General features: G+C 35.9%; 1 protein-coding gene across 4 annotated transcripts in view; it reads right to left on the reverse strand.

The window, feature by feature from the left end:
• Positions 1 to 12,442, reverse strand: part of LRRK2 (leucine rich repeat kinase 2) — a 146,270-nt gene that overhangs the window by 94,850 nt on the left and 38,978 nt on the right. For 3 of the 4 annotated variants that reach the window (XM_057701760.1, XM_057701758.1, XM_057701759.1), the window contains exons 15-18: positions 4,262 to 4,406; positions 3,999 to 4,138; positions 1,855 to 1,983; positions 1,612 to 1,782 (exon numbers count right to left, since the gene is read on the reverse strand). In XM_057701760.1, the coding sequence (XP_057557743.1) occupies positions 1,612 to 1,782; positions 1,855 to 1,983; positions 3,999 to 4,138; positions 4,262 to 4,406 (585 nt within the window). The remainder of the gene's footprint in view (positions 1 to 1,611; positions 1,783 to 1,854; positions 1,984 to 3,998; positions 4,139 to 4,261; positions 4,407 to 12,442) is intronic. The other variant, XM_057701757.1, reaches the window with a different exon arrangement.

The following is a 12,442-nucleotide window of genomic DNA, read 5'->3' on the forward strand; positions in this document are numbered from 1 at the left end:
CGATCTACTCACAATATTTAATCAATGTCTTATTTGTCAGATACAAATAATCTCTGACAACTAGCATAAATTCTTTACATTTAATACACCCATGGATGTAAAGATCTGATTTTGTTTTAAGAAGAAAAGATATAAATAAGTACATTAAGTCCAAAAGAACTTGGGGAGAAGAATAAAGTAAAAAGCCTTTTGTATAGACAGATTTGGGTAAATTGAGAAAAAAGTAGAAGGCACTCCCTGTGGGAAAATATAGAGTATCTGCACTCAAGTGATTTTAGGTATGTTCTTTCCCTAGGAAAAATCTTAGGGGGAAGTTTCTTTTCAATTCGTTGGCATAGCCAAGTAACATTAACACAGCGATTAGAAGATCACATAAAAGATATACAATAAAAACAAATTATTAAGGGAAATCATTTAATTACCTTTAATAACAGAGAAGCAACTATTTTTAATGTTGCTTGCTTAAATGAAATATGATTAATTTAAATAATTTGATTATGTATTTGGTTTTAATACACAAATTAATTGTGCATGAAAATGAGTTACAGGTTCAGTTTCTTTTTATGTAGATCGCTAATTAGTACTAACTAAATCTTACAGTTGACAAATGATTTGAATCCACAGGCGAGTGGGAAATTAAACAAAGTGAGACTTTAAAAGTAAATTATGGGAAAATATAGCACTCTGTTAGTTATTTAATAATGTATATTAAATCACTACATAATTGCTTTGCTGGAAATATTATTAAGTATCTTGAAAATAAACATAGTGCTACCCAAATGCTGATTTAAACTTTAAAATTTATAGCATGAAGACAAACTTGAGATAACAGGTAATGCACTCTGATAAATACATAATGAATTCATACTGTATATAAAGCAATGAGTTAGATATTCTGAATGATACATAGATGGACATTGTACATCTCTACTTTCACATAACTCACAAAATATAAAACGGTGAGCATAAACTCATGGACTTAAACAAGAGGTAAATTTTTGGAGGTCAGGGAGTGTGGGGAGGGCTTTATGGAGGACAAAGAATTTGGGTTAGATTTTGAAGGCAGAGAAAAGGATTAGAAGATGTGTTTACACAGTGCTTGAGGGAGGGGAGAGAAGGCAGGCAGCACCACAGAGCCACACAACTGCAGGGTGGCCCACAGCAGGGCTGTCAATGTGAACAGCACCCCAAAGTGTGCAGTACACAGCCTACAAGGCCACATGTGGTAGCCCTGAGGGGAGAATATTCTAGACAGAGAAACTAAAAACAAAGAGAAAAGAGTTGAAAGATGATCAAAACAAAATAAAACCATGTGTTGTACGCTGTGTGGCTGGAGAACGATTTGCACAGAGATGCATAGTAGGAGGCACATTTGAAAAGTTATTTATCAACTTAACAAGCTAAGTAAACAAGTAAAATGATGATGATAACACCTAAAGGACCCTATTACCTCGGAAATTCTGTGAATCTAAACTCCTACTAAAAATCACAAGCAATTGTGCAATGAACTGATAAATTCTGTAGTGAAGAATAACAGGATATAGGTAAGAGTTATACAATGGCAGAGTCAAATAACAGAAAACAGACAAAAGCAAGTCCTTGAATATTTACCTGACAAATTAAAGAAGTTGCTTCTTCTGCTCGATTGGCATCCGCTCCCAACAGAAGCAAGCATTCAACCATGATGCTGTTATTCTGATCACATGCTCTCTCGAGCATCGCACTTTTCAACTCATCATCCACAGCCAATTTTGCAAAGCACTTGCAACAAAGGTTTAGAAACTAAAAAGAACGGAAGTGAGGATGAGATTCAACTAATGTGTAACGTTAGAATACAGATAAAAAACATCGTACCTGTTGATCCTTTTGCTCCATGATACTGCAGGACAACTGATGGAATATTACTGAGTCGAAGGAATGGTGCACCAACAGCTTGGAAAAAGACAGTGACAATTCCAGTATTGCCAAGATTGTCTGAAATCCCTGAAAATGTGATCAAAAATAATAATAACAAAGAAATTATGGACAAAAGGTAACAAATAACTAATGTAAAAGAGAGACTGTGTATGGTACTTAAAACCTCGGATGCTCACTTAGCTAAGTGGATGTATTTATTGGGTTTGTACTTTAAAGCTATAAACCTTAAAACAATGAAAAAAATACACCTTGCTCTCTCATTACTAAGAAATAAGCAGGTGCACAGAAAATAAGACGCTAGCTAACAATCATCTAGCAAAGCAGGAAAAATACCTAACGCACCAAAATTTGCCTTTTAAAGATTCCCTGCCTGAAGCCATACCTACAGGTTGAAAGCCAGATATTAATCAGGATTACAACAGCAGAGTCAGCAGTGCCACAAACCCAAAGAGACCAGTGATGTGAATTTTTTGTCACAAGACTGCAGATCAGGTTCTCTAGATAGCCTAGCATCTCCTCCAACATTTTTGTGCTATCTTCAGAAATTTTAACCTCAGACAAATGTGAGCTCCTAGATTTTATTCATGTTGAGTGCATTTGAGAGAGAAGCTCTCAAGATCCTCTGAGATCTACATCCTTGCAGCAAATCATTTATTAAGAACTAATCAGCTACACCATTACTTTTTAGAACCACCTAAAGAGTTGTCTAGGCTCTCTACCCGTGTGATGTTTCAAAGAAAGAATGAACTTTTGACTTGACCATTATATGGCTCGGGTAAACTTACCAAAGATCAAGTTAACTTTTTAAATTTTTCTCTTTCCAAAATATATTAGTGAAATCATCTAAATGTTAAAATTATTATTTTGATCTCTTAAGATACTGAGTTTCTACAAATGCTTCCTTACATTTGACAGGAGAAGTAGCCTTAATCTATGCAGGTCTGAGGGGCATGTGGTCCGCTAACCTCTAAAGCAGAAGTTCTTGCAAACTCAAATGAATGCAACAGCAAAGCAGGTAATGCAAATGCACAGAAGGCATATAATTCAAATTAAAAACTTATAAGCACTGAACTGGACAACTAAAATATGTTGACAAGCCAAATTTAGCTCACTGGTCAATAGTTTACAACCTCTACTATAAAAATCCTAAAATCTATGCCTAGATGAATAAATACTGAGTTGAGAGCTTCATACCCGTCCAAAGTTAATTTCCTTTGCCTAGGATTACTTAGAATCAATTGTGCCTTGGCTTTAATCAGCCTAGGTTCAAGCACATTACAAAAAGCAGATTTATAAAACATATTTTTGGTTCTAACCTAAGAATGTTGTCTCTTCAGCACTTCATAATTTAAAATCTTACATGTGTTATCCCGCTTGCTAATAATGTCTGTGCAAAGATTAGAGCTTAGACATTTTCACTCTTGGTTAATGCCGCCATTTATGAAAATATTTGCTGAGTATGGTTTATGAAAGGTATAAGCTCCATTACTCAAAAACCACAACCAAGGCAGAAACTCTTAAAGGAACTATTTGTTTTGCTAACATTAAAAGAAAAACACTCTGAAACAATTTACTTCTTAATCTCCCCTGAATTAACCTTAAACCAATATCTTGGATTCCTTATAGACAATTAATACAGATTCCATTTTAAATTTTGCTTGATGAAAAATGTTTAAAATATTGTTTCACTGAAAGAAAAAAAAAGCAAGGGGAAAAATTACTAGGTAAGCAGCTCAGAAGAAAACAGAGAATGACAAACTTCAGAATAATAATAACTTTTATTTATCTAAAATCTAAGCAAATAAAGCTCAGTTAGCTGAAATTTCTTTAGCACATTCTCTTCTCCTTCATGGAAAAGATAACTGACAAATAAACATACTAATTTAAGAGATTTAGTAATGAAACTGTATTTTGAGATTCAATCCAATTCTCTTCATCTACTATAATTAAAATACTTTGAAATGATAAATTGTTTTCAATTAACTAGAATATACCGATTAATGCAAAGTGGGAGTTATACCAGCTACTCTGAAAGAGAAATCTGTACAAGATGTAAATTCCCTTCAAGATAATGTACATACTTTTATCTGTACTTCACCAATATCCTTAAATCGTTGTAGGCTGGAAATCAGAATTTTTGCCAGCAGATGCCCAGTTCCTGTGCATAAATTCTTCTTTGTAATCAAACATCCTATGAGACCTAAACCCAGACACTGAATTTCTAGAAGAAAAAATAAACAACATTTATTGTTTTAAATCTCAAAACTGAAGAAAAAACTTAAACACATCCAACTAACAGCTAAAGGCTTATAAAAATCTAAATCCTGAGTTCAACTGTACCCACCTTGGTCATCTGGGTACATCTGCAGTGTGTGAAGCACCGAATCCACAGCACCTTCCAGGGATAATACCGCTAAGGCATCAGGAAAATGTGCTACAGAAGAAATTACTTTTAATCCACATTTCTGAATCCCAGGGTTTCCAATGAACTAAAGTCAAAAAGCCAATAAGAACATTTGCTGTTAAAAAATGAATGCTAATACTTGCCTTAGTTAAAGCTAGCTATAGGCTGATAAAATATAAACTAAGTAGACTTAAGTAGTCTAAATAAAATTGCTATCCTTGATTCTGCCTTATGTCACTAATTACTTTTGTTTATTATTAAGAATAAGAGCTAACATTTTAATACTTATTAAGTACCTGTTCTGTGCCAGGCACTGTACTAAATACTTTTACATGCTTTTCTTTTCAGGGCATTCTTATTAAATACATACTAATATCATTCCCATTAAAAGATGAGTTCACTGAGGGTTTAAGGGGTTGAGCACAGATTGTACACTGCTGAGAAGATACCAAATCAAGGATGCTTGGTCCCACAGCCTAAATTCTTAACCAGAAAAATGCAATGCCGTTTCTCATCACAGAAAATACTAATTGAAAATGTACTCTTTACATGCTTTACCCACCATATCTCATTTATTCCCCCCATCAGCTCATGCAATAGGTTCACCAAACTTTAAAGACACAGGAACAAGAGCTCAAATCACACAACTAACAAGTGTCAGGCCGAGTACTTGAATATACATGTGTCTGCCTTAAAAGTACAGAATCTGAATCACTACCTCTTCCGAACTTTTAATCTCAATTCCTCCAGAACTTGACATTTTTGGACAGGTATTCTAATAGAGGCCACTTCTTTACCCAGGCCACCTGACAATCACAGTCACACCTCCTCTCTCTTGATGTCTGTGACATAGTCCTTAGCCATAGTCTCTTACACTCTGCTTTTCCATGGTGCTCTTCACACTTCAACCAAGATCTGAATGCGCACCTAATGGTCCTCCTTTCAAAAATTACAGTGTTATCTTTCTGATGACTGTTGCTTTCATAGACACTAGTTTCATGGCTCTCTTCACTCCAAATCTCTGACTGACCCCACCACACATTCAAATATAGAGCTGAAATAGCTGCCGGCCAAACCTCAAACTCTGCTGTACCTCTTCAACCAAAACTTCCTACCTTCCAGCCTTTCTCACGCTTCCAGAGTGTCAATGAACAGACTTTCATTCCTCTCCCAATCTAGTCCCTCAATACATCTCAAGTCTCCTATTCAGCGTCTTTCTTTGCACGGGTTATGGGGAGAAGCATCGTTTCCTCATCCTATGTCCTTCTCCTCCACCCCCTAACTGCTCACCTTGGACATCCTTTCATCTATGACTTTAACAAGACACTCACATCCTCGCATCCCTTGGTGCTTTCCCATCACCATTTCCATCTTACCAAATCCTTGAGGAGTAAAAGTATATCAGCTTTGGAGCCAATTAAATTTGAGTTTAAATTGTGATAGTTCCATTCATGTTCCATGAATCCGAGGATTCATGAGAAATGAATGAAATAACATTTCCTGAGAAGTGGTATTTACTCAAAAGGTATTAGTCAAGAAATACAAAAAAATTCAAAGCGGTGCAAAGTGATGCTGGAGGGATGGCTCAGTGTCTGTCTCGACTTCTTCACCTTGAAAATGATCCTGATGATGCAGTGTTGTTATGAGGGTGAAATAACTCACCATCCCTGCAATAAACGCTGAGTGATGGCATAGTTCAGGCCTTGGGCTGAACACACTCCTCAGAAGTGAAAGCCTTCTCACTGGGAGAGAGTATCCCTAACTCAGGCTTCCATTCCATCCAGCTACCACTTTTCCTTCGTTTCTAAACTTATTAATAGAAAAGTCTACACCCACTAGCTCCACATTCTTCCCACCTCTTAATTTCACATAGTCAGACTTCTGTCCTAACCACTCCAAAGTAAAACCATTCAAAGAAAAAAGTCCTTTAACAACTGAATTGCTGCTTTTTCCTCCCTTGATTTCCATGACACAGTAATTCCCCTAATTATTCTCAAATTTTAATACCATTCATTTACCCATCTCCTTCACAATCACTTCTTTCAACTCCAGACTTTGTCCAAAGAACTTTTCTTAAAACTCTTCCATCCGTGGATGGAATTTCATACACTATCACGGCTTCAAGTCACCATAACAATAGCAACAACCATAAGGATAATGCCAAAACCCAAGCAGCATTTGCTATGTACCAGACTTTCTTTTAAGCACTTTAATCCTCACAACAAGCCTATGATGTAGACACACAATTATTCTCCCTATGTTATGGATGAAAGAAAATTGAGACACAGCAACCTTTGAGCAGATAACAAAGCAGAAGTTTGAACTCTCTTAAGCTCTAAGCCCATGTTTCTCTTTGCTTGACGCCAGTATCTTAAACTCAGATGTTCAAAGTTAAAAGTTTATTATCTTTGCAAAAAAAAAAGAAAAAAGAAAACTCAGATTGTCATCCTGAACTTTCTGGTTTAATTAACAGCACCATCATTCCTGCTTCCTAGTAGGGCCAGCTTCAGGAGTGTACACATGCACAACAGCACAGTCTCTGTGCTCAGAAGGGCCCCACACCTGGTGTGGCTAAATTCTTAATTTTTAAACAAGGAGTCCTGCATTTTTCATCTGTTACTGGGCCCCACAAGTTATGTAGCTGGTCCTGCTCTTAAAATGCTTCTATAGGCTTATTTTTACGCTAAAATTAAGTCAAACTGATATTTACAAAGTACATGTTCTTGTCTTAATACCATCACCTCTAGCAATTTTCTAATCAACTATCGGTTCTGTTACCTTGAGCTCCCCTAATCTCTATTTCAGGTGCAGTTCGATGATGACAAATGACTAGCAACAGGAAATCTGTGATTTGTCTACGCAGAAAGAGAATGCAGAGTATCACATTATCACATGTGATGGAGCCCAAATAAACGATTTGATGATGTTAAACAGTGGTATCTGATTTTTGACAGTTTCGTAAATTTGAAAAAAGAAATACATATACACATATATACATATTTGTATATATACGTATATTTACAAGCCTACAATGGACTTTCTTTCACTTATCAAATGTTCTATCTTGAAAACAGTGATTTATTGCATTGCTGTTCAAATGGGGATTGAAGTTAATTTACTAGCAAGTGTTGTCCACGTGAAATTTTTGAAAGTACCAATGGTAGACACCTACAAACATTAATTAGAGACATCCTATTACCTATGCTTCACAATTTTCCGCATTTTTTTCAAAGGATACAAATGGTTTCTCTAATGAGTGAGCTAGCCAGACCAAGGGGAAAATGCCCACACCAGTCTCTTTCCTAACCACCAGCTAAGTCAACGGCAACACAGGAAAACTTTCCAGAAAAAAAATTAATTGAATGTACAGCTGGAAAGAAGACACCATAGCCCAGGACTAACACTGAGATATAATCTAATAAAGTAGATTTCAAGAAAAAGAATCTTTTGGGCACCCAGATAAAAATATCAAACCCTTTAAAAATGAGAAAAGAATCAAGTTGGTCTCAGACTGCTCCACTAAAACATTCAGTACTAGAAGACAGTGAATGCCTACAAAGTTTTCAAGGAAAGAAAATAAAACCCCAATCCTCTGCCACCAACCAAACTGTTTTTGAAGAGTCCCAATATAAAAACAACAACAAAATGTTCAGGAAATGAACCTTTTTTTAAAGAAACACAACTAAAAGATAAATGGAAAAACTATAACCAAAGAACTTGTAGCGAACACTGAATCCACATGATTGTAGGAACAAGATGAAAGCAAACTTTTTAAGTATGGTTATGGAGCTGAGTGTAAATATTTTAAACCTTGTCAATGTAGAATTAATTTATTTAACAAAAGCTGGTAAGAAGATAGGTAGAAACAGTGGAAGATACTTCAATTTTCTCATCTTTTAGAGCCAGAGGTCAAAAGATGCTTTTAAATCTAATAGTAATAACATTAACATTTATTTACCACATACTATGTGCCAGGCATTGTACTAAGTACATGGCATGAGTTATCTCATAAAATTCTTCATAATAACCCTAAGTGAAAAGCCGTCTATTATCTCCATTTTATAGATAATGAAACCGAGACTTTAAATAATTTGTCCAGAATACGTAAGTCTGTAGGTGGTAAAGCTAGATTCCAACCTAGATATGCCGATTCCAGGGCCCACACACTTAACTATTAGAATATGTCTGTACAGTTAAAGCTGTAAAAGTTGTCTGTACAGTTAAAGCTGTAAAAGTAAGTACTGTATAATCTGCTTTCAGTAAGTGATAGAGGGTAGGGAGAAGACATGAAGTGGAAATATGCTAATTTCATCAGAAGTGTGCATAACATGCTAACATATATGAAGGCAAAAAAAATGAGCAACCTAAATGCCCATCAGCAGATGAATGGATAAAGAAGATGCGGCACATATATACAATGTAATACTACTCAGCCATAAAAAGAAATGAAACAGTTATCGGTAGGGAGGTGAATGGACCCAGAGTCTGTCATACAGAGCGAAGTAAGCCAGAAAGAGAAAAACAAATACCGTATGCTAACTCATATATATGGAACCTAAAGAAATGGTACTGAAGAACCCAGTGATAGGACAAGAATAAAGATGCACATGTAGAGAACGTATTTGGGGACATGGGGTGGGGGGCAAAGGGGAAGCTGGGATGAAGTGAGAGAGTAGCATTGACATATATACACTACCAAATGTAAAACAGATGGCTAGTGGGTAGCTGCTGCATAACACAGGGAGATCAACTCGATGGTGGGTAATGACTTAGAAGGCTGGGATAGGGAGGGTGGGAAGGAGTCACGGGAGGGAGGGGATATGGGGATACATGTATAAATACAGCTGATTCACTTTGGTATACAGCAGAAACTGGCACAACAGTGAAAACAATTATACTCCAATAAAGAGCTTAAAAAAAAATAAAGGTGATGCATTAAAAAAAAAAATCAATAAATGTTCATCCCCAGTGGCGGGGCAGGGGGGGTATGAGTATCTGGGTGATACATTCATATTCAGGGAAAACTGCAGATAATTCCACGTCAACACATTAGGAATCTCGCCTAGTTGTTTTTAATCCATACCTGTAACTCCATAATTTTGAAATAACATAATTTATTTCATTAGGACCTATTAATAAGGATTATATTGTCAGCACAGACTAAAATAAGCTGCAGTTAAAAACCACAAAATTTCATAGCTGGGAAAAAGAAAGGTTCAATTCCTACTCGTGCGTCATGAGTATTACAGGTCAGAAGGGGCCTCTGACCAGCAGAGTCACTCCAGGGGCTCTGCTAATGGAGCAACCACCACCTCCAACATTACAGGTCACAGTGCCTGTGAGAGTGTTCTGTAAAATGCCTCACCAGCAATTACATGTTTGGTCCAGAAATGACAAGTGTCACCTCTACTTACAACTCCTTGGCCAAAACCAGACACATGATCCAATCTAACAACCAAAGGGCCAATAAACACTATCCCAGAATCACCAGAAGGTGAACTTCAAACCACACCAGTGATTACCACGTAAACACTGTGTGTTGCCACATTTTTCTTACTACAAATAATGCCACAGTAAACATTCTTGTTTAAAAAAACTTTGTGCATGTGTGCAGCTATATTTATACTATGAATTCTTGGAGTGGAATTGCTGGTCAGAAAACATGTCCATTTTAATTTAGATAGAGATTACTAAATTTCCCCCAACAAGATTTTTCCTTTTGTTTAAATTTACACTTCTTTAATAATGATTGTACTTGAGAACCTTTTCATGTGTTCATATGCCAAATTCATTTTTACCTTTAAGTCTCATCCACAAGATGTAATCTTTAAATATTTAAATGAGTAAGGTAAATATGCAGCTTCCTTTGCTTTCTCCAAATGGCCAGAGAATTAGCTGTTGCAACACAAGTTACTGAGCCACTAATTTCCACCCCCAGTGGTTGGGAAATATCACATACGAATTGAACATTTGCATTTGAGCCTATTTCCTAAATCACCATTATGTGACAATGATCTACCTCCAATGCCAATGTCACACCATTTTAATCTCTAAAGTTTTATAATACATTTGATAATCTACTAGAGTTAGGCCATGTTAATTATCCTCGTTTTCAAACTTCTTCTGGTTATTCATGTACATTAATTAATTTTCTCAAAACTTTATACTAGCTTACCTAGTTCCAGAAAATACTATTGTTATTTTTATTAAGGGTTCATAAATACAGATCAATTTTCATTTTTTAAAAATTAGTAATTTTATCAAAACAGAAGGTATACATGTTCCTATGTTCAACTCTTCCTTTGTACTCTCAGCTGAGTTTCATAGTTTTCTTTAGAGTAGTTCTATACACATTTATCACTTTACTCCTATGTGACTTCTTTTTGTTGTTATTATTGTTGCTTTTGCAAATAAGCTCTTTCACTACATATTATTTACAATTGAAATAAATATCTTCAATATTTTAACTGGGTACATTTTGCTTTAAGATTTCTGAGAAGCTCACAAGCTCTTTGTGTCCATTTCATCTGAAGATTGGTCTGATTTTATAAGTTCCCTGGCTGAAAACAGCACCAGTGTCACTGCATACAAAGCACAGACGCGACCAAAATGCTGAGAGTCCTATTTTCTACTGTGTTCTCCAGAGACAATATTGGGCAAATAGAGCTCTCTGGAACAGGTGACTCAAAGTCTTCATATGCAGGAAAAGCTCAAAGGATCAAGAATAAATGGAATGTCAATGTTTCATACAGATTTAACTTCAGCCTGAATGTTATCTGATATAGTACACACACACACACACACACACACCCCTCCAAACACTGATTCACTTTAATAGATACTTTTAATAGTCTTTGCATTGTAAATCTTAGTTGAATCTCAAATTCTACCTTATTTGGAAGTCTGCTCTCTAAGAATAGACTTATTTTTAATCGTAATTCATTTTACTGTGTCAGTAGTATTTGGACCTAAAATCTCTGATGCCTTGTAACATTTATTCAGAGTGAGACATGCAATCACAGAATTTTAGAACTAAAAAAAAAAAACAAACAAAAAATACCTTAATCACTTAAGGCATTTTCTTCTCAACCATGGTGAATAATTAGGGGACTTACATAGGGGACATTTTTTAAAATAAAACTAACTGTATTACTTCTGCCTCCCCATGACCTTCATTTCCTGCCTGCAAATGACAGTCAGTGTTTAGTGAGATGCTGTGTGTCATTACTCAGATGTGGCATGGATTATAAAGGAAGGGGTAGGGAGGTTCTCAGCCACTTCTCCTGGGATTATATAGCAAAAGCAAGTAAGACCTGGGAGCGGAGTGATTTTCTTGGCATCACAGTACTGACGGCAGTAAGCACCATACTTCTCCCTTGACTGGTGACTCCTTCCACTCTATCACATGCATATTCAATAATGTGAGGAAAGATGGGATAACCAGAATCAGAGTTACTAAAAGGCCTTTCTGGTACCTCTTGCTTCTAACCGACACACGCCATGAATAAAATTAACTACTCTCTCCTCTATGTTCCTAAAGTACTGCTCATAAGGCTAGTGCAGCTCGTAAGTGCTAATACAGAACCACCTAATGTGTGCTTTATGTTTCACGCACAGCTGTTATTCCCGGCCAGATGATGAGATCCATTACAGAAGGACACAAAGCATATTCATTTCTGTCTGCCCGGTGCCTGACACAGTTCCTTCCACACACTAATTTTCGCGAAAGATTTCTGGAATTAAATTTAACCCATGGCTATACTCAAGAATCATATTAACATCTGAGTATAAATGATTCAAATATACCATAGACAATTACATTATAAAGTTCAGTTTAAATTGAATTTTTGAAGATCTCTATGCAGGCTCTTCTAATTAATTCATGACATTTTTCAAAGTATACTAAATCACAAGGAATTATTTCCATTAATTACTCTGACTACCCTCCTCCTTTCATGAAAACATTAACCTAATCTTTACATCTTTACTCTTATATCTTTTATAAAGAACCAATTCACCTTATGCTAAACTTCCAAACCCTCTTAATTCCATCAATACCTTTTGCGCTGCACAATATAAACATAATTCTCTTCTTCTTTTCCAGACTTAGTATGATTATTA

This window comes from Hippopotamus amphibius, chromosome 12, assembly GCF_030028045.1.
Source record: "Hippopotamus amphibius kiboko isolate mHipAmp2 chromosome 12, mHipAmp2.hap2, whole genome shotgun sequence".
Taxonomy (NCBI): domain Eukaryota; kingdom Metazoa; phylum Chordata; class Mammalia; order Artiodactyla; family Hippopotamidae; genus Hippopotamus; species Hippopotamus amphibius.